The sequence below is a fragment of the Kogia breviceps genome, chromosome 20 (assembly GCF_026419965.1).
Source record: "Kogia breviceps isolate mKogBre1 chromosome 20, mKogBre1 haplotype 1, whole genome shotgun sequence".
NCBI lineage: Eukaryota > Metazoa > Chordata > Mammalia > Artiodactyla > Physeteridae > Kogia > Kogia breviceps.
Genome location: NC_081329.1, coordinates 21,940,177 through 21,966,896, shown reverse-complemented (window position 1 = coordinate 21,966,896; position 26,720 = coordinate 21,940,177). Strand labels below are relative to the sequence as shown.

Here is a 26,720-nt window from a genome sequence, read left to right as displayed (position 1 = left end):
AAAGATAAAAATAGAGACAGAGTGAAAAAGAAACTGGAAAATTAATATACAATTCTGAAAGCAACCATAAGTTTACCCAACGTAAATCTTTCATAAGAACTTCAAATTAGCCTCTTCAGACAGGGCAAGTTTACGTGAAATGAGTAAAAGGAAAAATCAGCAATCTTGTGACTGTACACCTCCCAGAAGGCAAAAGTTATCTTCCAGTCCAATTATCTTACCACCACACTCCAGTGCCTTCATTTCATGAATGAACAGCAAAAGCAGATCAGGTTCCTACTGCCAGGCATGGAAACATTCATTATTAAACAGCAGACTTCCCTGACACTGATGATCTATCACACGGATAGGGTCCACTGTGAAATACTGTGACATATGTTCAAACATTGCTCTCTGTCCTAGTCATTTTTACTAACCTGGTGTTCTAGCCAAATAATGATTGATGGGTATTCCTTTTGACTTTGCCATATAGTTCTAATTGTTCTATAAAGAAATACCATGGGCCTGTGGGTTTATGATGTTAACCCACAGTTAACATCATACTCAGTGGTGAAAGACTGAAAGCTTTCACCCTAAGATCAAGAGTAAGACAGATGCTCACTTCCACCAATGCTATTCAACATAGTATTGAAAGTTCTAGCCAGAGAAATTAGATATAAACAAGAAATAAAAGGCATTCAAATTGGAAAGGAAGAAGTAAGACTACCTCTACTCACAGATGACATGATCCTGTATATTTTTTAAAACCCCAAAGAATCCACAAGAAACCTACTAGATTTTTTTTTTTTTTTTTTTTTTGGCTGTGTTGGGTATTCGTTGCTGTGTGCAGGCTTTCTCTAGTCGTAGCGAGTGGGGGCTACCCTTCATTGTGGTGCATGGTCTTCTCATTGCAGTGGCTTCTCTTGCTGCGGATCACAGGCTCTAGGCACGTGGGCTTCAGTAGTTGTGGCACACAGGCTCAGTAGTTGTGGCACGCAAGCTCTAGAGCACAGGAGTTGCTACGCGACACGTGGGATGTTCCCGGACCAGGGCTCGAACCTGTGTCCTCTGCATTGGCAGGTGGATTCTTAACCACTGCGCCACCAGGGAAGTCCCACCAATTCCAAGAAACCTACTAGATTTAATAAGCAAATCCAACAAAGTTGCAAGGTACATGATCAACACACAAAAATAAGCTGTGTTTCTAGACAACAGCAACGAACAATCTGAAAGGAAATTAAGAAAGCAATCCCATTTACAATGGAATCTAAAAGAATAAAATAAAATATCTGGGAGGTGAAAAACTTGTACACCAAAACCTACAAAACATTGCTGCCAATTAAAGAAGACATTTCATTCATAAAGAAGACAAGTTCATGACTTGTCTCCATAACAAGAGCCTGTACTCTACAACAAGAGAAGCCACCACAATGAGAAGCCCACGCACCGCAACAAAGAGTAGCCCCCACTCGCCGCAACTAGAGAAAGCCTGCGCGCAGCAATGAAGACCCAACGCAGCCAAAAATTAATTAATTAATTAATTTTTAAAAAAGAAGACAAGTTTCATTGCAACAAATGGAACAACACCTATGTTCATGGATATAAATACTTAATACTGTTAAGATGTCACACTCCCCAAAGCTACCTACAGATTCAACACAATCTCTACCAAAACTCCAAAAGCCTTTTCGTCAGAAATGGAAAAGCCAATCGTCAGATTCATATGGAATTGGGAGTTCCCTGGCGGTCCAGTGGTTAGGACTTGGCACTTTCACTGCCATGGCTTGGGTTCAATCCCTGGTCAGGGAGCTAAGATCCCGCAAGCCACCTGCTGCAAAAAAAAAAAAAAAAATCATATGGAATTGCAAGGGGCCCTGGAGAGCCAAAACAGTCTTCAAAAAGAACAAAGTTGGAGACTCAGACTTCCCAGTTTCAAAATGTACTACAAAGCTACAGTAATCGAAACAGTAGTATGGCATAAGGATAAACATATAGATCGATGGAACAGAACTGAGCTTCCAGAAATTAATCCTTATATTTCTGGACAAATTACTAATTTTTGACAGAGTGCCAAGTCTATTCTGTGGGGAAAGAAGGAGTTTTTCAACAGACGATGTTGGGCTAACTGGATTACCACATGGAAAAGAGAGAAGTTGGACCATACTCAAAAATTAACTCAAAATATATTGATTCAAATATAACGGCTAAAACTGTAAACCTTTTAGAAGACATGAGGGTAAATCTTCATGACTTTGCATTTGGGAACAAATTCTTAAATAGAACACCAAAAGAACAAGCAACAAAAGAAAAAAAATCCATAAATTGGACTTTACCAAAATTTAAAACTTTTATGAATCAAAGAACATTATCCAAATGTAAAACAACAACCCACAGAATGGGAGAAAATATTTGCAAATCATATATCTGATAAGGGTTTAGTAAGAATACACAAAAATCTCCTACAACTCAACAAGAAAAAGACAAACAACTCAATTTAACAACAAAGGACTAGAACAGACATTTCTCCAAAGATATACCGATGGCCACTAAGCATGGGAAAAGATGTTCAACAGCTTTAGTCATTAAGGAAATGCAAATCAAAACCACAATAAGATACCACATCACATCACCACCTAAGATGGCTATAATAGAAAGAAAAAGGAAAGTGGAAAGATACGAGAAGGAAAACAAAAGAGAAAAGAAAAAAGAAAAGGAACAGAAAAAAAGAAGAAAAAAGACAAAAGAAAAGAAAAAGGAACAGAAAATAACAAGTTTTTGAGAGGATTTGGAGAAATTGGAACCCTTATAACATTGCTGGTTGAATGTAAAATGGTTCCACCACCGTGAAAAACACTTCTTCAGTTCCTCAAAAAGCTAAACATAGAGGCAGGGCATTCACCTGTCTTATGTTGCTAAAAAGAAAAGGTATGTAGACTACACCAAAACAAACAAACAAAAAAATAGGGCTTCCCTGGTGGTGCAGTGGTTGAGAGTCCACCTGCCGATGCAGGGGACACGGGTTCGTGCCCTGGTTCGGGAAGATCCCACATGCAGTGGAGCGGCTGGGCCCGTGAGCCGTGGCCGCTGAGCCTGCGCGTCCGGATCCTGTGCTCCGCAACGGGAGAGGCCACAACAGTGAGAGGCCCATGTACCGAAGCAAAAAAAAAAAAAAAAAAAGCTAAACATAGGGACTTCCCTGATGGCGCAGTGGTTAAGAATCTGCCTGCCAATGCAGGGGACACGGGTTCGAGCCCTGGACTGGGAGGATCCCACATGCCGCAGAGCAACTGAGCCCGTGCGCCACAACTACTGAGCCTGCATGCCTAGAACCCGTGCTCCGCAACAAGAGAAGCCACCACAGTGAGCAGCCCGCGCACCGCAACAAAGAGTAGCCCCCCACTGGCCGCAACTAGAGAAAGCCCACGTGCAGCAACGAAGACCCAACACAGCCAAAAATAAATAAATTTTAAAAATTAAAAAAATAAAGAGCTAAACATTTAATTATCATATGATCCAGCAAGTCCACTCCTAGGTACAGACTCAAAAAGAACTGGAAAAAGGGACTCAAGCAGATCCTTGTAAGCCAATGTTCAGTGCACAATTATTCACAATAACCAAAACGGGGAAAAAAACCCAACTGTCTGTCAACAGATGAATGGACAAACAAAATATAGTATATACACACAATGAAACAGTATTCAGCTACAAAAAGAAATTAAGTGCTAATACATGGTACGACATGGATGAACCTTGAGAGCATTATGCTGAGTGAAATAAGTCCGATGCAAAAGGACCAATATTATATGATTCCACTTGTATATACTACCTAGAATAAGCAAATTCATAGAGAGTATACCAGAGGTTACCAGGGGCTGGGCAGAGCGGGCAATGGGGAGTTATTGCTTACTTAACCAGTTACAGAGTTTTCTTGGGGTGATGCAGAAGTTTTAGAAATAACGGTTACGGTTGTGTAACAGTGAGTGTAATTAATGTAACTGAATCGTACACTTAAAAAATAGTTAAATTAGAAAACTTTGTTATATACATTTTACCAAAAATTTTTTTTAAAGATCATTCAGATCATGGTGTTTCCCTGACAAACCTCTCCAGTAGCTTCCCACCTCCCTCAGAATGAAAACCCAAATTTTCAAAATTGTCTACAAGGTCCTACACAATCTGTCTGACTTTATCTTCTACACTTCTCTATCTCACCCTGCTCTAACTTACTGGCCTCCTAGACTGCTCTTCGGACACACCATGCAGGCTCCCTCAGAGCCTTTGCACTTTCCTTTCCCTCAGATAGCCACAGGACTAGCTCTCTCACTTCTTTCAGGTCTTTACTCAAAAATTACCTTCTCATGGCCAGGCCTTCCCTGACCATCTACTGTAAAACTGCAACTCCCTACCCCCACCGACACTCTTCACCTTCTGATATACCAGGCTTTTGACTCATTGCCTATCTCTCTCCAAAATGCAAACTCCAAAAACGAGCGATTTGTGTTTGTTTTGTTCATTGATGGTATCCCCAGTACCTACAGCAGCGCTCAATAAACATCTGTTGAATTAACAAAGGGAGACCACTGTTCAATGGCGTGAAAATCTAAATGCCCTACCCACACCGACCTTCAGCTCCCTAAAAGTTAACGCACCGAACTATACAAAATCCTTAGTACTCTGACTTAAAGACCACTAAACTAGCATCCTAAGGATTTTAATATCCTCTTCCATAGGGAGAATTTTTACATACTCAAACATATCCAGAAAACAACTCAAATTCAACCAGGGAAAACAAAAACAAAACATTAAGGATTCAATGCTTTGAACTCAAAAAAATCCAACATAACTTGTTACACTACACAAAATGGGTTGGGTGCCTGGGAGGTGGAAAGGGAGAAGGAAGATGTCCGTCTCTAAGGAATATCCCACACACAGCCCAGAGGCCTGCTCTGCCGGACTGAGCACCGCCAGTGTCGGAGAAGGCTAGAATGATACCTCAAGGGTCTGGAGGTGGAAGCAGGGTTGGGGAGGACACGTTACCGTGAGAAGAGTCAGTTCAACGGGACTTCTCCTTCAGCTGGACGACTTGTGCAGCGTCCCAACAGCATTGCCTGGAACCCAGTCACTCAGACTGGACACCAATTCAATCAACCTTATTCCCGCTTGTCAGAGTCCACGCCGGAGCGTCACGGCGCACACAGCTACGTCACTTCTGGGACACGGACCTTCCCACCCCTCCCTCCGGGGTCCGCCCGCCCCCAGTCCACCACTCCCAGAGCGCCGCGCTGCAGCCCCTCCCACCCTAGCCCGGCGGGCTACGCGAAACGCATGCGCGGAGGAATCCCGCCGCCGCTGAGCACTCCGGGAAGTGTAGTCTCCTTGTGGGTGCCGGTGGGCCGCCAGAGTCCTACGTCCCGGCTGAACCTGGAGAAGTCAGAACACTCTCGCCACCCGGGTCCTTATCCCCATCTTCACACTTGTCCAGTCACCTCGCGCTCACTCTCCGATCCCACGCGCTGGGCTTCCGTCAGGGCGGGCCCCAGAGGAGAGCGGATACCCGGTCTTCCCTTCAGCGGGCTGTGCTGGAGGAGGCGGGGCCCACTGCCCGCCTCCCACCGCCCCCCTCCCCGCCCCCCTCCCCGCCCCCCTCTCTCCCGCGGGCCGCGGGCCGGTGCCCAAAGAGAGGCGGCGGCCCCCGCAGCAGCCGCAGGAGGGGCGGCGGCGGTGGGCGCCGCAGGCGATGCCCCTGCCCGGCTGCTCCGGCGTGGGGCAGTGCGAGCGGCGGCGGGGGAGTAGGCAGGGGGCGGCGGCTGCGGCGGCTGCAACAGAGGGGCCGAGGGCTGCAGGCGGCGGCGGCGGCGGCCTCGAAGGGCATCGGCGGAGGCGGTGATGGCAGCAGTGGTGATGTGAGTGTTTGCTGGCTGGGGCCCCGGGGGCTGTCCAGCCCAAGGCGGGCGGCCCGGCGGCGAGCGGGAGCGGGAGGCCAGGGGCGGCGGAGGGATGCTGTGTGCCCGGTGCGGAGCCGGGAGACGCCGCCCGCCTCCCGCCCGCCGCCGCCCGCCGCCTCCGACCGTCCTGGCGCTGCGGCGGCCGGCGCCGCGCAAAGAGCGGCCAGGTGTGGGGTTCCCGGGCAGAGGCTGGGGCAGCGCAGGCCGAGGGGCGTCTGCGATTGTTCTCAACACTCCTCCCCCACCCCACCCCGTGTGTCTGTTTGTCACTTGCAGCTGAAGATGGAAAGAGCCAGGCGAAGGGGAGGCGGCGGCGGCGGCGGCCGTGGCCGCGGCGGCAAGAATATAGGGGGCTCTGGCCTCAGCAAGAGTAGACTCTATCCTCAGGCCCCGCACTCCCACTACCCCCACTACGCGGCTTCAGCCACCCCTAACCAGGCTGGGGGCGCAGCCGAAATCCAGGAGCTGGCCTCCAAAAGGGTGGACATCCAGAAAAAGAGGTTTTACCTAGACGTGAAGCAAAGCTCCCGGGGCCGGTTCCTAAAGATAGCCGAAGTCTGGATAGGGAGAGGCCGGCAAGACAATATCAGAAAGAGTAAACTGACCCTCTCCCTGTCTGTGGCCGCGGAGCTGAAGGACTGTCTAGGGGACTTCATCGAGCACTATGCCCACCTGGGCCTGAAAGGCCACCGACAAGAGCATGGTCACGGCAAAGAGCAAAGCTCCAGGAGGAGACAGAAGCACGCAGCACCCTCCCCACCAGTCTCTGTGGGGTCCGAAGAGCACCCTCACAGTGTCCTCAAAACAGACTACATAGAGAGGGACAATAGGAAATACTATCTAGACCTAAAGGAAAATCAACGGGGTCGCTTCCTAAGGATAAGACAAACCATGATCCGGGGGACTGGCATGATAGGTTATTTTGGCCACACTTTGGGCCAAGAGCAGACTATCGTCCTCCCAGCACAAGGGATGATTGAGTTTCGGGATGCCTTGGTTCAGCTCATTGAAGACTATGGCGAAGGAGACATAGAAGAACGCAGAGGTGGAGACGATGACCCAGTCGAACTCCCAGAGGGGACTTCTTTCAGAGTGGACAATAAAAGGTTCTACTTTGATGTGGGCTCTAATAAATATGGAATTTTCCTGAAGGTAAGTGAGGTGAGGCCACCTTACCGTAATACTATTACTGTTCCATTCAAAGCTTGGACAAGGTTTGGGGAGAATTTTATCAAGTACGAAGAAGAGATGAGGAAAATTTTCAACAGCCATAAAGAAAAGAGGATGGATGGCAGAAGGGCCAGTGGTGAAGAGCAAGAATGCCTCGACTAGAATGAAAGTGAACTCCGTCAGGCAAAAGTTAAAATCATAAATTGGCTAAAAGTACTGATCCATAATCACTTGAAGAAATTTTTCCTCTTTTTTTGGCCCTTTGTTATGAGTAATACCTCTAGTAGTTATACTTCAAGGAGTCTGATTCTCATGTTATGTTATCCATAAAACACTATAATTCTTATGGGAATTTCAACCTTCCCAGAGTTAAATAGTTTAGCTGCTTCAGCTGCTCCAGACTATTGAAGTATGCAAATCAGCACAAAGTGTGATATTCTGACCTTCTAGTTACCATAACTAAGATTAACATTGCACTATGACATAAGCCTAAAAAAAGATACATATACCTAATATGTAAGTGTGAATTTCTATTTAACAAGTTCCCCCAAAAAAGTATTCCATTCCTACTTCATTAAAAGCTGCTAGGATTACCTGTAGGACAGTTACCACAGAAACAGAAACTGACTTTTATTATAAATATATTTATTTACAAAAGTACGAGTAGAAATATATTAAATGTCCATTGGATAACTGAATATTAAACAGTACCATTAAAGAATCGAATCTTAGAGTTACTATAGTATTCTATAATTTCAAATTTTGTGGTGACCCTACAGTTTATACTTGCCATATCAATGCCATGAGAGAGTTTTAATTGGTTATTCTAAGCTAGTTATAATCCCATCTTCACCTCTGATTATTGTACCATATATTATTATTGACTTTCCAAAGTTTCAGGAATTACTTTTATGTCACTGTTGCGTGGGAGGCTTTGCTATGGAAATCTTGATATTTTAGCTTTTCATGCTAATTTGAAGGTTGTGAGAGGTTCTTTCCCAAAATACATCATGGACTCAAGGTGTTATATTTTATGCTGCTGCTTTAACACTGTTTCAGAAGGGTTGGTGCACCAGTTACCTGATATAAAAATAATCTGTAATAATATATTTTAGTAGCACTTTTGCAGTTGCTACCCTGAAGTCCATTTCAACACTTCCAGTATAAACCTGACTTTTAAAGGTGTTTTAATTCCAGGAAAAAAGAAGTTTTTTTCTAAAAAGCATTTAGAATAAATGTACAATTTCAGCCTGGAAAAATATAATTTGAAGATTGGTTATAAACATATTTGAAAGAATAATTCAGGCATTTTTCCAAGGTGCTCTTTATGATACTTTACACAAGGTTTACGTTACACAAGACTCACCCACTTACTGGTATTAAAAATTACTTTCCAGGAAGTGCCACAGCAATTTTTCAACACCTAAGCAATTTTTTAAACAAGTGGATATAATGTATATGTGTACCAACCCACCCTGTATTAACTGACTGAAATTTTATCTGTTGAGCTGCATTTTATCTGAATGAAATTACTGTCTTTTATCTTGGCTTTATTCACCTCCCACACAATGAGTCCATATAATCATGTTTAAAAGCCAGACACTGATTTCAACCCCCAAATATAGCTCTCATTGATGAGAGCTGGCTGCATGGATTGAGTTCAGAATGTAGCTCTCCTTTTATATGCTATAAGTAATTCACAATTATTTTAACAGTTGTTTTCCCTCCAGAGGTTTGTCCCCAAATACACTTAAGTAAGGTCACTAAAAAAACTTTATGATATGAATTAAGAAAATTAATTTCACTGATTTACGCTACTTAAGAACGAGCAATCAGTAACTTAGGCATACATACTGGTGTTGGCTTACTGATTGTATTCCCAGTTTCCTCAAGTAGTATGAAGGAATCTCCCCAGTTCATTATAATTGTGGGCCATCTGGATCACTATGGACCAGCTGAAGGTTAGAAGATGGTGTTAGGACTAGAGTTAATAGTTCATGGCAGGTGTTGAGACTCTAAAAGTAGCAAGGATCTTTAAACAGTCCTCACTGTAACATAACTATTCTAGGCTTGATAAAAAGTAGTTTTGGGGTATACGAAGGAGTGGTGTACACTTGAATTACTGTACTACTGATTGCTTTGCTGCCCATCCTAGTGCCTATTAATAATAATCAACCTGTCAGATTTTGGCAAACTGGAGCTGTGAATATTCCAGTATTTGAGTGTTCCTATCACTATTGCTGTGACTGTATACTCTCTCTTAAAACCTTCCCTTCCAAAATATTTATATCTGTTAAGTCTAAATAATTTCCTTCTTGGTTTTTAGTCTGCTAAGGTTTGAGTGTATATGTATATACACACACACACACATCTATGTGTGTGTTTATATGTGTGTTATATATATATATATATACATACACATGATGCAATGTCAGACTTAAATATTTTTAACTCATTGTATATAAATATTAATTAGTTTAATTTTGCATTAATAATTTAAGTGAAAAATTGGTTAGGCAGCCAAGTTTTCTACATTGTGTGTATACTTCAGAGCTTTTACCATCTCAGAGCCACAAGCTGGATAGATGCATATGTACTGGCAGTTGAATATATACTTTAGAATCATCAAGCCTTCTTCCAGTCCTTTTGTTTCATTTTTTTCAAAGTTAATGTTCACCGAAAAAATGAAATGATGCTATGATTTTTTTTGATAATTAAAATTTCCAGTCATTCATTAGCCATAATCAAATAAGATCCAATCCAAAACTCTGGTATTAGGACATGTACTGAGATGTATCTTATAAAATAAGCTACTATTCTTATCTGTGCAATAAACATTTTATTTACTGTCATTTGTAACATAAATGGAGCTGCAAGTGTACATGGTACTCTTCGAAATAATAGGATCCCTGCCTTGAAGACATAAAACTCTTAAGGCAACTGGATGTTAGAAGTCAAAAAGTGAGCATTAAAGTTAGTAACCAAAATTACTAGTTCACTATATAATTCTAAAACTCCAATGATGTTTGCACATAATAATCCTAGCATAATGTGGTACAGACTCAAAACTGTAATAATATAAGCTGATAGTATGAAATTTGGAAACGGGTCCCTCATAATCGTTGGCAGTGTGCTCCTACCAATTGAAAGCAGCACTTATCTGTTGCTTATATGCAAAAGGTGCAATGTATTATAAAAGTATTAAGCTTCTGCCACATTTTAGAATTTTCCTTGTTAAAGCCCCAAACTGCCATGTCCCTTAAACTTGAGTCAAAAACAAGCTTATTTGCACTAAAGAGCATGGCCAAAAAATAAATGACAGGGTGGAAAAGCTAATTGGAACCTCTTGAAATAATTGGTTCTAATGGGAGAATTTCACATTTGTCTATTTGAAAGCTATATGGTCCAGGCAGACAATCTGTCAGTTCACTAATTTAATAATGCACTTTACCTTTTGTATATAAAAGATGTACATTTATGCCACTTGACCGGTGGGATGTGTTTCAATAACTATGTAGTTAGAATCTGTAGGGTGAGCTCTTGCATGCATATGTTTGTGTTGGAACTGCCGTAGTAACAAGTTGCCATTAAATCAGTGTAATGGAGAAGGGTAGAAGATGTTTCTGAAGCAAATCCCAATACATTTAACAAAGAATTTTAAAGTAGAGTTCATATTTGTATTCTTCAGGACTAGAATCAATAAAAAACTATTTCTAGCCCAGGTTAGTATTACAGTTGAGATTATATCTAATTGAGATTCCCCATAATACCCTGAAAATGAATTTTGGGAATTTGTGCAGGCAAAAAAATTTTTAACAATTCTGTTTCATTGTTGATGTGTGTTTAAATTAGTAATGAAAAGACAGTGCATGATACTGTATTAGAATTAAAAGTATGATTGGCTGGTATGGCATCGTTACGAAAACACCCAGACTAAAGAAAGTTCAAATTAAGGAAATGCAAAGAGCCTAAGAACAATTGCTAAAATAAATATGATATTATTTCAAAACTTGCAGAAGAGCTAACTTTCACCAACCAAAAAGGGTATTAGGGGACTTAGTGTATCCTTCCATCCTGAAAACTTCCTAAGATATACATTTGAAAACTAGATAATTGTTGCTTAATAATAGGTTGTATGTACTTTACTAACAACACTGTGTACTAACAATTCATCAAGAGTATACTATATTTACTGCATTCATTTTATATTTGTGGATAAGAATACATTATATATAGTGATCCTATCTTAATATAATCATGTATTTATATTGTAATTTTGCAAATATTTTCAGTAAAATAAACATTTATCTGAGCTGCACAATTTGAAGAGGATGAAATTGGAATACACCCTCAGACACTCAGTTTTAATAAGCAGCTACCATTGAAAGTTGATGTATGTACTATCATTCCTTTAGAATTTATTTTATGGTTTATTTTAATCCTTAAGTAAATAGGACTTAATTGCAAATTTGAAGTAGTGTTCTGGAAATAATTTTTTCATAAGTGTGAGATTTTCTTTTTTCCTGCTTATTTCCAAATGTCTTTCACTGGAACTATTTGTAAAATCTTATTCCAAGCTTTATGTAAGAGCTTTGCTTAGTCATCACATAGTTTGAAGTTTCTCTTTTACCAAAACACCAAACATCTTTGGCAGGATAAAATCTAAAGTAAACCACAGAGAGAATTTAAAATTGATTCTGTGCCCACAGAATAATACAGGTATAATATTTATCACTGCCAAATAAGATTCTTAAAATCTTTCTGGAGTTTCCTTAAAGATTTCTTGAATTTCATAGAGAAATATTGGCTCGTGGCTAGCCCATTAGAGGAAGAGAGTAGGGATGTTAGTATGCTGTTGAGACAATCCGTAGTCCACAATACTGTAGCAGTGAGGTACAGGGAAAATGTGTTTTTCCCAATTTCACGTCTTGTGAAAATTGAGTTTTTAGATCACAGTTACTCTGTCATACCCAAATTTATGTAGAAAAACAGTTTATGTGTTAGTATATTTTCTTGTATAATGTTAAAAAATTAATCTTTTTTTTCCTTAATTTGACATGATTTTTTAAGTAATTTAAATTTATTTAGTCAATATTTTTGAATAAGGAAAACATGCATATAGTACAAAATTTAAATGGGCCAGATAGGTAGACACTGAAATGTAGCAACCAGTGTTACCAATTTCTTGTGTCTCCTTCTAGAGTTACTCTGCATATACAAACATATGTATTATATATACAGATATTCTTCTTTTTTTTTTTTTTTTTCAGATATTCTTCTTAAACATACAGTTGAAAACGTATCATATACACTCTTCTGTACCCAGTAGTATCGATTTTAGATCTGTCATTATAAGTGAATTTTTTCCCCTTTTACCTAGATACCATACTTGATCTAGTTACCATAGATCAATTAAATGCATAGATAGTTACATTTAATTTGAACTATTTATGACACCAAGGGAACCTCAAAGAAATTTCAAATGACTCCCATTGGAATTTACTCAAAATGCAAATATATGTATATATGAATTTTTAAATGTATAAATATTCAGTTTCCCGTCCCTATTTGAAACCACTTTGCCCTCCTAGCTTCCCCTCTTCCTTCCCTCAAAAAAGTATTGGTCTTTTTCCTGAGGTAATACAGTTCAGGATGTTAAGTTATTTACCCAAAGTGTATTTTAGATTAACTGTGTCCTCTAATGAAAAACGCCCATGTTTAAAAGCTTTAATAAATTATCACTGTTAGTCAGTTTTTACTATTTCTGTTACTATAATTTTTATCCAAAGACTTTGCCATTGTAAGAGTAAATCAGCACTAGAACCATAGCAAAAGGTTATGATCCTGCTGAAATCTTTTGATTTATTAACATGAGTGTTTATATTTATAATGGGAAAAAGTATAGTTATTAATGAATAATTCATTTAGCATTTAGTCAAATCCAAGACTAAACAAAGGGATAACGCTACTTCTGATTATTTAAAGCATTGATTCCCCATTGAGGGACCCAGAGTCGGTCAGGTTTCCTTGGGACCAAAAGGTACTAAGATTAAAAACGTAAGGGCTATGAGGTTACAAGTACAACTAAACCATCTCCATTTTCTGCTGTAAGAATATAAAATAGCAAATATAATTGTTTGAAAATAAAATTAGCATAATTACCATTCCTGAAAATATAAGCAAAGTTGCTTTAATAGTTCCCCAACCCCTCCCCCTCAAAAGTCACAGTTCTCTTTTTATTCACATCAAGGAGGCACTTTAAGGTCACTTTTCTAATAACCACCAAGAAAAAATTATCTGAAAAATTAAAGGTCCCATACTTGAACCCTGAAGGATCCTATATAGTTATGAATTAAAGCAACCAATTAAGAGTATGTGGGTTGAGAAAGAATTTCTCAAAGAGTATGTGGGTTGGTGTGTGTAAACTCTATGAAAATGTTAAAAGGTTTAAAACTTAAAGTATTGGTTTCAACTTTAGAATAATATCTCCATAATTGATGGCATGATTTTCTGTTTGTAACATGGAAAAAGTGTTGTTAGAAAACAAGATTCTCTTAAACATTTATTTTTAAAGCATAAAAGAGTTTGCTTCTTTTATTTTATTCATTCATTTTAGTGATGAATAACTCATTATCCTTTGCAGAATCTGTAACATTGGTAAAGATGACCAGGTATTTACTTGTTGAAGCTTAAAATGGTTTATAGGTATTGTTCCTTATTTAAAGAGAGGGATCAAAAGCAAAGTAATTCACCTTTGGGAAGAGTTTTGCTTAAATTTAGGCTAAAAAATATTAATAATTTTTCATCCTTAATCAAGGAGTTTCCCATGTTGGCGCTTTCTGGTAAATTGTTTTCCAAACTTTACCTTCTTTGGAATATCCCTTGTGAGAAATTGCATAGTCTTACTGAGGCCAGTGGCATCTACCAATAAATAAAAGCTTATTGGTAATGAATTAGTGCTGCTATGGTGAGGTTAGTTTGTAATGTGAATATGAAGAAAATACTCATTTAAGTGGAATATACGGTTACTTCTTTAGTGTTGACTTTTTTCTAAGATTGAATAGGCATTGTCTGTACTTTCATTTTACCCCTTTATACTTAGTTTCTGTGTTATTCTATTCCAAGTATTCATTGTTCCCAGGAAATATTAGAAGTAAAGAAAAGAGAAAGTAATCCCTAAGAAAAGTGTTCATCGTATTTAAAAGCTAGAGTCGCTCAAAGTGGAAAATTGGAGGGAAAGTGCTTTTGTTGGTTTTAGTCTTTATCAGAATAACGGTATAAATCTGATTACTTTATTTGATCTGATTAGAGGCCAAATGTCTTTATCTGAGACGCCTATATTTGGAAATATTCAGTATTTTATTTTTCTTAGAACAAATGATTCTGTAGGATAATACTCTTCTTCAGGATTTTATTTATGATTTGTTGTGGATTTGATGAAGTTGTTGCCTAGAGGTGGCAAATGTAAAAGAAGAAATAGAGAAGAGAAAGGTGGTGGCTGATTATTTTGCTTGCTTATAACAAAAGAAATCAATCTAATAGCAATGAGATAAATAAGTCATTCTCAAAACTAAATCCCTGTTTATTTAACCTTTAAAAGAGCCTTTGAGGGCTTCCCTGGTGGCGCAGTGGTTGAGAGTCCGCCTGCCGTTGCAGGGGACACGGGTTCGTGCCTCGGTCCGGGAAGATCCCACGTGCCGCGGGGCGGCTGGGCCCATGAGCCGTGGCCGCCGAGCCTGCGCGTCCAGAGCCTGTGCTCCGCAACGGTAGAGGCCACAACAGTGAGAGGCCCGCGTACCACAAAAAAAAAAAAAAAAAAAAGAGTCTTTGAAAAAGAATAATAAGACCTAATTCTGCCAGTGTATGACCTGACCCTGAGCAAATCATTTCACTTTTGTTGGGTGGTTTCCTTATATGAAACATAAACAAGATTGTACTAGAAGCTAGGGTTTCCTCCTACTCTAAGCTTCTTAAATTCTGTATTAACAGAATGTGAAAGAAAAAATAGAATAATAATACCTGGATTAAGAAGTATGAGTAAGATTCTCTCTTTATATTAAAAACAACTATAATAATGCACCAGCCTGTGGTGATGCCCAAAAGAACATGCAGAAGTGTCAGTTTTATAACACATATGTATCTCTCTAGCCACACAATAAAATTTTGTTCCTAGTCGTAAGACCAAATTGTCATATACTTACTATATAACTAGCCTATGCTTTAACTTTTTTAAGAAATCTTTTTATTATCTATATGAAGCCTCATTTTTTGGAAGTAGCATCACTTGTTTTATGCATACTGTAATCATTTTCTATATTGCACGTGACCAAAGAATTTTTAAAGTTAACATCACTTTCTGAAATGCCATTGTTCCTGAAATAACCATAAATTACATTGCTAAACAATACACTGCAACTATCATTGCATTGGTCCCCAAGAATCAGGTCCTTCCTTTGACCCCAATTTCCTTGGTCCTATTGAACATCCTATGTTACAAATCACGACATTTAACAAAGAAAATCAAGAACGCTGAACTTCGAACAATATAGTTTTGCTCTAGAGGACCCTACTAGGGTGTGCAAAGATAAAACATAATGAGTTTGTTTGTTTATTTGTTTGTTTTTAGCCTTGAGAAACTACAGAGGTTGATGATTAGAGGGGAGGAGAAGCATCACACAGGTTTTTGTCTCAGAGGCATTTATTTAGGCATCCCAGTCCTCCAGTCATTGGTGCCACCACCACTGTCAACAGAAGGGATTTTAAAAGAGTGACACCTTTCTCCCTAAACCTGTCTTTTGGATGCCTATTTCTTTATCAAAGACAGTGTTTATGGGCAAGGAAAGCATATTTTGAAGTGCATGTATACGTGTGAGTTTTGTCAATTTCAAAAATAATAATATCTGTGCACATAAAATTTGATTGCAGAAACGTTTAATAAAAGTCTTCAGCCTGGTGGTGGTTCACACTAGCCATCGGATCAACAAACTCTCTAGAGTGAATTGGCTGTTGGAGAAGTTTTTTTCCTCTCTTCTCTTTCTCCTCAAATAGCAGATCCATTTTAGGTTATTGATTGCTTCTTCTTCAGTGTAGTTTGAAATCTAAGTGGGATGGGAGGGAATAATTTAGTTTGGCAGTTCTTTACCCTGGCCATTTTGTAGAAATTTTCCTCAGTTCCCCATTCCAAACCCTCCAAGCAACCTTACCAACAGAACACACCTAAGTGACAAAATTACCCAGCAAATAAAACAACAGAATCATGAGATAATGACTTAGGAATACAAGATACCTAGTGTGTATCACACCTAGTGTGATAACTTGACTTATCATTTGCTAATTTACTTCAGAAACTGTATTTTATTTCTAGGTCCTTCAGACTAGCAGTGTGATTTACACCAGTGATTGTCAGTCTAGAAATTTCAATAGGGTAAAATAGTCTGAAGGTTCAGTTGAGTTATTATGGGATATTATCTATCACTGTTGAGCAAATTCCCCCAAAAGAGTGAACCATGCTATCATCAGGGGTAAAAATAGAATTCTAAAACTCCATCACTCATAAATAACCTCCATCCCTGTTTTTTCCTCCCTTCTGTACACTGTACCCTGTTGAAAGTGGTTGAGAACACTGATTTCTCCCACTACTACCGTAGCCCCACTCCATCCTATTTATTTGTTCAGATGACTATTGAAACACTATAAAGAAAGACTAAAGCTGATCTTAGAAAATTTATAAATTGCCCTATGAACTACACTTTGGACTCTAAGAAAGGGCTTCTGCTTCACTTTACTTAACTAATTTCAACACTCTTAACTGTACTTCTGTATAATGGTTTAAGATGAATACAAAACATTTCGCTTGGGATGATATGGCCTAAAAGGGCAGTTACTCCTACTTTTCAGTACATAGTAGGTCTTCAGAAAATATTTTGACTAGCATGATTGACAGGTCGTTTCAGAAGTGAATTCAGCCTCTAGGAAAATTGCACCATGACCATTTTTAAATAGAAGGTGGTAACAAAAGGAAGAGTCAATCAAGATTTATCAGTACTAATAACTATTACTTATTGAATATCTACCATGTTCTAGGCTTTGTTGGACCCCTTATATCTACTATTTCTAATCTTCATATTATCCCCATTTTAATATAACTTTCCAGAGGTTCAGAAATTGGTTCAGTGTTTCAGAATATAATATATTTGAATCCTTACTGACACCAAGCCAAAGATTGTGCTCGGTTAGACCAGACTGCCTCTAAGACTTACTCTGAAATTTAACTCCCAACTAATAAAGCACAGTCTACCCCAGCCACCACTGTAAATAAATCTGCCTCTGATTACTGGGATGTATGGTGCTAATACATCCAACTTACTTGATTTTTAGTATAGCTTACAGATTGAACCTCTAATCCCAACCAACTATTTCAAGTAAGTGTGAATAATTTTTTAAAGGGTACAGATGATGAGAATATAGATGATTATCCCAGTTCTACCCTAAGGGCATAGAAGAGACAAATTACCGTTCACAGTGGGTCTACAAGTTAATTTTTCATGAAGCGAAGTCAACTGGTTATGTTAAAAAAAAACCTTATCAATATTGGTGAGAGTTTTACCGGATGATTTTTTTCTTTGCAACTTTTTCTGCCATCCTACTCCTGCGTTATTCCATTCATTTTCATATTTTAATTACCACGTTTCCTCTTTTTTTTTTCCTTACCTCCAGAGGGATAAATTGTGATGACTGCCCTGTTTACAGATCCACATTTTTCTCCATTACTCTAGGGCTGTGGATTTCAAACTTTAGGGGAATTAAGAATCAGCTAGAGGGTTTGTTAAACCAGATTGCTGGCCCCTACCCCTAGAGTTTCTGTTCCTTAGTTATGGGGAGTGAAGAGAGGACCAAGAATTTTTGTTTCTGATACATTCCCAGGTGACCCCATGCTGCTGATCTGGGGCCCACACTTTAAGAACCAGTACTCTAGGCTGATAGTACAAAAGATAGTAAAACAGAAACTTGGGTCAAAACAACTGTAGCATCTTGGTAGGAAAAAAATTCAGTGCCACTCATTCTCCTTTGAGAAATTTACAAATCTTAAAAGAAGCAACTTTTTTTAAATAAATTGACTAGAAGTGAGGTAAAGAATTATTTTCCTCTCTTTTTTACCTTTTCATTACATTTAATAGCTCTTATTAGTTCCCTCTGATTTTTTTACAGCTATCTTGAGATAATTCTGATAGGAATTAACAATTATGAATCCTTATATGAAAAGTTTAGCTTTCAAATTTATGGAGACTGAAGCATATTTTTAATTTATTAAATAACTGTGGTGTACAAGTCTTACTAAAGGAAAGTGAATAATTTCTATACTCAAGAATTGTTAATACAAGTTTTAGTAAATATTAAGTATTAGGACTTGAAGGGACCTTGGAATTAGTTTAGCCCCTTAAATTTATGTTTTGTGACATACTCCATGTAGCTCAAATGGTTCATAATTACTAAAATAGGCTAAGTAAACAGAAAATAAAGGTTAAAGCTTAAAATGCTGCTTGGCTCTTAAGATATATGTGGATAGAAATACATAAATTTCTTTTAAAAGCATGTAATATTTTCACCGTTTTCCTGTGTCCTATCTATATGCATAGGATAGAGGAATTATATATATACTATGGTATATTTATGGTACTTTTTTCAAATTAACAATTGGACCCATTGATTTAAATTTAGAGATACCTCACCTACTCATTGAGAATATTATTTGAAAACATAACTAACATATTTAAGAATAATTTATGTTTGCCAACCTGAAGAGATTCTATAATTAATGTGTTGATCATAATTAACAAAACCATATTTTATATATAAATCTGTATAATTAATATATATGACTATACATAGCCACTTAACAGCTATCATTTTGGTGGATCACATCCTAACGGAAACACAAAATTAATTCACATGTAGACACTTGGCAGTTCTGCAAGTTCATTAACTTCTATTTTCAACATCAGTGATTAGTGCTCCAAAAACAATGAATGAATTCCTAATTTTGAAAAACATTCTCTGCTGATATAACAGAGATACTCACCAACTCAAAAGGATCATTACAGGTGGTGTAACTTTTTTTCAATATTCTCTATCCTGTTTGTATTATAGCAGCAATTAAAATTTTAGGTTTAAAATATTTGTCTTAGAATTATAATCTGAGTAGGCTTCAGACAGAATAGAGATTTATAGAAGATTTCACCTCAATATGAGGACAAACTTCAAGAAGTAGTGTTACTCCCACCCCTGTTATTGGAATTATTTAAGGCAGAGACTAGACATACACTTAATGTAGGATGCATAAAGGGAATTAATAAATCAGAAAAAAATTGGATTGTTATTACTTCGAAAATTCTTTTCAACTCAGAGAGAATTTCTTAGGAATAATACTTAGAACTTTTGCATTCAGGTCTTCTGTTAATTTACCAGGTTTGATAAGGAAGTGTGATTTCAATTTTTCTAGTATTATTCTGAAAAGAGAAAAAGTTTATCATTTCCTCGCACCCCTTGTTATTGCAGAACAACGTAAGAACCAGTTTTCAAATTTTCATGAGCTTTATTACTTAAATGAATTAGTTAAGACAAGTTCCATGAAATTTGCCCTACAAAATGAAGTATAACATAATTTTTATAAGAAATGTTTCACTTTTAATCATTCTTTTCAGAAAGGATTATATGAAGGAATAAGTTTAGTATTTATATTGCTGTTTCAAAAGTACCTTCTACAGGTTTATTTGGAAAGACATAAGTGATAGTATGGTAAATTGGAAAACCGAATTATTGGATATTATCCAATGAAGGTTTTCTTCATAAAAATCCGCAATAAATTCTGTTTAAAGGTTGAAGCGAAAAAACAATATTTTCACTCTTCATTTTTTTCTTGCACTACTAATTTAAGATGGAAAGAAACCATAAAATTTACTAATTTCATCTCAAATAATCTGTATTAGAGGTCAGGTTTCCAAGTAAATTGATTACTGTTGCAAATAATACGTGATTCTCTCCTGCAGAGTTTCAAGGCTTTGTAAAAGACAGAAAGGTAGCTGCGGCAATAATATCTAAATTCAGGGATCTAGCGTGAATCAGTATGAAACTCAGTTCTCACTTGGAGAGTCCACTTTTTCTTGTCATTTCTTCAATTGTCTCTGCTTTCTATGATTCTGTAACATTTCCAAATTTCAAAAGGACAACTAATAATACCTTCAAGAAAGAGACCTTAGTACGTTGAAATATATTACACCAAAGTCTATAAACTATATCTGTATTATACATTTCTAAATATTTAGAGCTAAGTAAATTTTACTTCTCTACAGAAATATTGTGTGTGTGTGTGTGTGTGTGTGTGTAAAATTATGAAGAGAGACCAGTTCTTTCTGCATCCCCTTCCATACCCTGGAGAAGTAACAACAAATTTGTTTCATCTTGTTTGTTACTACAGTTGATTGGCTGCCCTAAAGTGTGGCATTGAGAATTTGAAATCTGCATCTAGAGTGAAAGAGAGAAGAACAACATTCATGCCAAATATTTGCTATTTGTCATCTCTGCTTTAGAGCTGTAATGTTCTCATTGTAGTTCTGAAAATTTCAAGCTTAGCCAGACAGCTGGCTCTTGGAACACAAACTGTCTTGTGACTCACCTAGGAATATGTCTCTTCTAATTCTTCAAAGAGATGTTTTTTTCCTCCTTGGCCATGTTGCGCGGCATGTGGGATCTTAGTTCCCTGACCAGGGATCGAACCCATGCTCCCTGCAGTGGAAGTGCTGAGTTTTAACCACTGGACCACCAGGGAAGTCCCCAAAGAGATTTTTTTAATCCAATGGTCCCTTCTTTAAAACAGCAGAGAATCTCTTCTGTGCCTCTGAAGAACTCAGAACCATGGCCATGATGATGTCATCAAGAATACCCTTCAGCAGTAAACTCTATATTTACCTTTAATGAGTTCTAACTTCCATTAAAATGACAACAGTTTCTCCCTTTCAAATCCAGCCCAGTCATTCTCAAACATTAGTGTACATAGCAATTAAAAGTGCAGGCTTGGTCCTCATCCCCAGAGATTCTGATTTTGTTGGTCCAGAGTGGGGTTTGCAATTGGCTCTTTCTCATTCTGATACAGATGGTCTGAAGGCCATTTGTTGTCAGGGTCTTAGACTTGCATCCTTTCTCCCATATCATTTTTCTAGCTGGAATTACTTAAATTATAAAACTGTCAGCCATAACACCATGGGAAGATGAATTTTTGATTATGCTATTAAGTTATAGCTACAGCTCACTAAACTCAGAGAGACTGAATACACAAATCCAAATATTTAAGATTGTGTGCTGTCATATTGGCTAGCTTTCTGGGCAGTGATCACTGGGAATGCCAATTTTCCACCACCTCCTAAATTCACATTCAAACTACTTGACATATAACCACTGGTCGCATACTCCGCACATTTCACAACCAAAACATTCTGAGTCTTCCCAGCCTGAATCAAGTCCATAGGTAATTTGTCTTTTGCCTTCTCACAAGTTGACCCTCAGAGTATTGAATGACTTTTCTCAACCTTTTTTTTCAGATAAAAGTTAAAATTTATTAGGAGTAGAAAATATATCCTTAATCAATCTGAATGCCTCACGTCTGATCTTGTTCAACTTTTTTGTGTGTGTTTAAAAGAGCACATAACAAGAAATTTGCTATCTTAACCACTTCTAAGTATACAGTTCATCGGTGTTAAGTATATTCACCTTGTTTTACAGCCAATCTCCAGAACTTTTACATCTTGCAAAACTGAAACTCTATACCCATTGAACACTCCTCATTCCCCCATCCCTATCCCTTGGCAACACCATTCTACTTTCTTCTCAACCTTTCTTTTCAATAAGCGAGATATTTTCTGAACCCTTCTTCCACCAATAATGGGTTTATAATTATTGCTACTTAGCTCTCCAAGTAGAATACTGATAGCTTGTATTGTTATAATTCTCATGCAGAAAGATTTACAATTACAGGGCAATTGTGCTTATATTAAGAGCCCTTTATAATCTTTGGGTGACTGAATGAAGGGCATTTTATCCTGGAAGATTTCCACTGATTTACAGGGAAAGGTAGCACTTTATTCCTCCTGAGACCTAGGGGACTCCAAATGGAATCTTTGTGCTTTTTTGTTGAAGGTTTGAGGTTGGAGTTACTAGGACAATTAGGCTTAAGTCCTGGAATTTCCTAGACTTTTCCTAAGTACATTCTAGGATTGTTTTCTCATTACTTATATAGTAGTATGGTAGATTGGAAATTTTTCTGGTGTTTGACAGTGTTGATGTTCACTAAATGATTTCAGAATCTTCCCTTAGCACAGTATGAAACTGTTTAGCTTTAAGTAGCTTCATTAGAAACATAATTTGGGAGGACTAGCCATAAATAAAAATGCATTTTCTGCAGATGAAGTGTTTCAAATGCTGTTTTCAAAATCATTGGCAGTTGAGAAAAAAACCCAACACAAGAAACATTTTTAAAACTCTTCTTTTTCAGATTTTTCCTCAAAAAGTTTCTCTTACTGTTATTAAAAATTTTTTAAGAACTCAATAACGTTTGCAATCCTGTAAGCAATATCCATCTAAATAGCCAGAAATACTATAATTAGGGTTTTATGCTTATGATCTTGACATAAGGAAAAAGCCTACCATTTCTTGGCTTAAATTATTTTGGAACTAACACAAAAACTAGTTGACCATGATTCTTGGATAATGATAACTGAACTTTTCTTCATTTTATGCATTTAACAATGCATAATATCAATGTATTCTTATGATCTTTTCAGAAAAAAAATACAGTTTACTTAGAACATTTAAAATAACTCCATAATTTTTCTGGCACTCAGATATTTTTCTTCAATGATCTGTTGCAACAGATTGATAATATTTACTTCAAAGAAAATTCTTTAAAATTGAATTTCATTATTCCTTTGATTTCCATTATAAAATCAAAAATGTTTTCTCAGCAAAGGGAAAAAAATTTTTTTGCGTTGGAAAGATTTAGTGAAAGAGTTGAAGTGCATCTGGTTCAGTAACATACTAAGCAATTATTTTTTTCTTTGCAATGCTCTCATCATTTTAAGATCTTTCTCCACTGCCTAGTGTTCTCACCCCTAAATCACAGAACTTCATTTAGTGTCATGCAGTCCTCAGGGCACATGCTGCCAACAACCCAGAACTTAACTTCTCCTCTCTTTGTAGTCTCTGACATAAGCTAGGCATTAATATTTTTCCAGTAGGAATCTCTGTGGGGTGTTTTTTTTTTTTTTTTTTTTTTTTGGCGGCACTGCACGCACCATGCAGGATCTTAGTTCCCTGACCAGGTTTCGAACCTGTGACCCCTGCAAGCGCAAGCGCGGAGTGTTAACCACTGGACCGCCAGGGAAGTCCCAAGAGGAATCTTTAATGCAGTAAACTCCCGTGTGAAAATTCCCCAAGTTCTGAGCCTTTTTCTGACAATTGTTTACCTACTTTATCAATTATAATGTTAAATTTACTTAGACTTAGGGATGCCTGTGTGATTTATAATAACTAAAACTAGTTTGTATTATTGTTCTTCAAACATCGCTAAACTATACTCCTATTTAAGGATCCTTTGGGTCATTAGGTAACTATGTGAAATTTGGTTTGTTAATCACCACTTACTGTTTGACTCATTTTTTGAAAAAGACCCCAATATTCCATGTAATGACTTGCCAAGCTGGGATTCAAGCAGTACCTTCCATTAGGTGATTTGCTTCTGACGTGAGACATATTACAGAAAATCAACACTTTGATGGAAATTTTTTTATGTTTTATGTGGGAAAAAAATCTAGGTAAACATGAAACTTGATTCTTAAATTAGATTTTTAATAATTCAATTCTAAATGACAAGTTCATTTTAATAATTTTGTTACAAAAATAACTATAAAATGAATGTGGATGCCAAATTACTCACTACTATATAATTGTGCTATAATTTATAAAGCCAAAATATTTTAGATGTTTTTTATTTGGACTATTATTTCAAGCATTCATGGAATTTAAAGAATCCTAAGGTCTCTCCTCTGCCTTCCTGGTATGCAGAGGTGTGGTGTAGAGGCTGGGGTACTGTGTTATATATTATGATTCAGAAGCCCTGGCTCTGTGCATTCTAGATAGGATTGGGGCAGGTCATTTCACTGCTGGAGACTCCAGCTTGCTTATCAGTGTGGGCATTGGATCAGAGGAACCTTTCAATTTCTATATCCATGGAGTCAGTGAAACTTCTCCTAAAGTTACCTTCAACTTCCTTCTCTGGGCTTTTCTCATTTTCTCCATATCTTCTCTATTTTATCTGACATTAATTGACCATCCTTTCCTTCTTGGCATCGTTCATATTTAGTTACAGTTGCTTTGGTAAAGTGTGGACTTATCTTTTGGCCCTATACACCAAAAGCTTTAAATAAGCCATTCTTCCAGTTCCAAAAGATTTTTTTTAGACACAGCCTAAAACTTGATTAAATATATTTTAAAAATTTAAACTTACTTTCCCATAGAAAAATCCCATCTTTTTAACTTGAATTTAAGTTTAAAACCAGAGACTGTTTTTCTTCCTCTTTTCTATTCCCGTCTACACCTAGTCCCGGGCTGATGACTTAAATCATCCCGCTTCACTTAATCACAAGTGTACCTGTTCCTGTTTTGCCTTTGAAATCTCGTTGCTTCAAGGTCACGGTACTTAACAGACAAATCAAAATGGCGACAAGTGGGAATGAAAGTGATCATTTAAAAACCTGATAAGAAATACTATGTCGGGCTTCCCTGGTGGCGCAGTGTTTGGGAGTCCGCCTGACGATGCGGGGGACACGGGTTCGTGCCCCGGTCCGGGAAGATCCCACATGCCGCGGAGCGGCTGGGCCCGTGAGCCATGGCCGCTGAGCCTGCGCGTCCAGAGCCTGTGCTCCGCAACGGGAGAGGCCGCAACAGTGAGAGGCCCGCGTACCACAAAAAAAAAAAAAAAAAAAAAATACTATGTCATTTTATTTCAAAGATTGACTCACAAATTAAGGTTCAGTAGAATATGAGATCTTTAGTTTCCTACCCATCGTAAATTTTACTTTAGAAATATTTTTCCCTTGCTTAATAGATAAATCCTGTTCTTGTATTCATGCAGTGACTATTAAGTGAGTACGCTGTGCCAGCCCTTTTGCTAGGGACTAGAGATACAATGAACTACAAAAGAAAAATATTCCACCGCCATTAGCTTTAAGTGTGCCATGTCCAAAGTTATTTGATTCAGAGCAGCTGTTGGAGCCTAATCAAACTGTCATTTTTTTCCATTCAACAGATATTCATCTGATTATCTGCCACAGGCCAGGCAGGCAGTGTGTTTGTTGGTATATATGAGAAGTGTGTTTGGAGCTATTATAAAATGTTGTATGTTATTTTCCCTTGAACAGTTTATTCTTTAAAGATGATGAATGATCTACATTCTCTTATAGTGTTCAAAGTGTATTTCATTGATGCAAATTTAGAGAACTACAATGATACTATTTTAAACAATATTTCTGCCTTCTCCATTCCAAGTCTCTTTTGATGTCCCAGGATGAAAATAATAATTCTCTTTCATCTCATGTGCCTGTGTTCAAGTGGTAATGACTTCCTGAGCTCTAGGTTGGAAATTGTGAAACCCCGTTCAGGTTCATCATAAGACTGCTGTGATTTCTGTGTGTCCATGGGGATCGAGTTGGGGAGAAGATGAGGAAGGCAGGAAGAGTAACATTCATGTCACGTATTTGCCCTCCCTGCTCCAGGCCTTCGTATGCACCCTCACTTTAATTTTATTGCATTCTCATCGCATATATGATACCTTCATAAACTTTTCTCTCCATATGTCTGGATTTACAAAATGCATCGGTGTTCTCAACTGTGAATTACTCACCAATGTCTTAGCTGAATGGAATAAGCCTGATTCTACTGTGTCTTTGTAAATCACAAGTTGCAATAATTTTCACTGTAGATGCATTGCAGTGAAAATCCGTTAATGGATGAATTCAATTCGTTATTGGTACAAAAGATTCATTTATCCTGAAAGTTTTTCTATAACTGATCATGAGTTCTGAAATATTTTCTAATTAAATTCAATGTTGGAAGAATTATAGAATTTTACATTATAATACTTTTCATATAATTTGACATATTTTTCAGGGTTCTTTCATATATGAGAGCTCATTTCATCCTGATGAAAATATTGAGTTAGATTAGTTTAGGTCGATATTCACTAACCTCACCTAACAAATGAAGAAACCAGGCCAAGGCAGGTTAAATGATTTGCTGTAGATCATCGAGTGACCTAATATAATACCAGAGTTTATAAGGAGCCCACTGCTCCTTGAAACCTCCTATTAACACTATAGAAAATTTAAATGGTAAACTTGAAATCAAAATCTGTTAGAATTAAACACGTTTTTATAGCGAAATTAGGTGGGTTTTTTTGTTTTGTTGTTTATTATAAATTTATTTATTTATTTATTTAAGCTGTGTTGGGTCTTCGTTTCTGTGCAAGGGCTTTCTCTAGTTGCGGCGAGCGGGGGCCACACTTCATCGCGGTGCGCGGGC

The 26,720-nt window shown here is 37.8% G+C and overlaps 2 protein-coding genes across 8 annotated transcripts in view; one reads left to right on the top strand and one right to left on the bottom strand.

The window, feature by feature from the left end:
• WRN (WRN RecQ like helicase) overlaps nt 1–5,569 on the bottom strand; it is a 117,735-nt gene extending 112,166 nt beyond the window's left edge. For 2 of the 4 annotated variants that reach the window (XM_067022412.1, XM_067022414.1), the window contains exon 1: nt 5,017–5,155. The gene's annotated coding sequence lies outside the window, so the exon portion shown is untranslated. Of the gene's footprint in view, nt 1–5,016 lie in introns of all 4 variants that reach the window. The other 2 variants (XM_059049271.2, XM_059049273.2) reach the window with 2 other exon arrangements.
• A 205-nt stretch (nt 5,570–5,774) lies between these two features.
• Nucleotides 5,775–26,720, top strand: part of PURG (purine rich element binding protein G) — a 46,610-nt gene continuing 25,664 nt past the window's right edge. For 3 of the 4 annotated variants that reach the window (XM_067022439.1, XM_059049291.2, XM_059049292.2), the window contains exons 1-2: nt 5,784–5,882; nt 6,201–7,076. In XM_067022439.1, coding sequence (XP_066878540.1) covers nt 6,207–7,076 — 870 coding nt within the window. In that variant the 5' untranslated portion in view covers nt 5,784–5,882; nt 6,201–6,206. Of the gene's footprint in view, nt 5,883–6,200; nt 11,412–26,720 lie in introns of those variants that run through there. The other variant, XM_059049290.2, reaches the window with a different exon arrangement.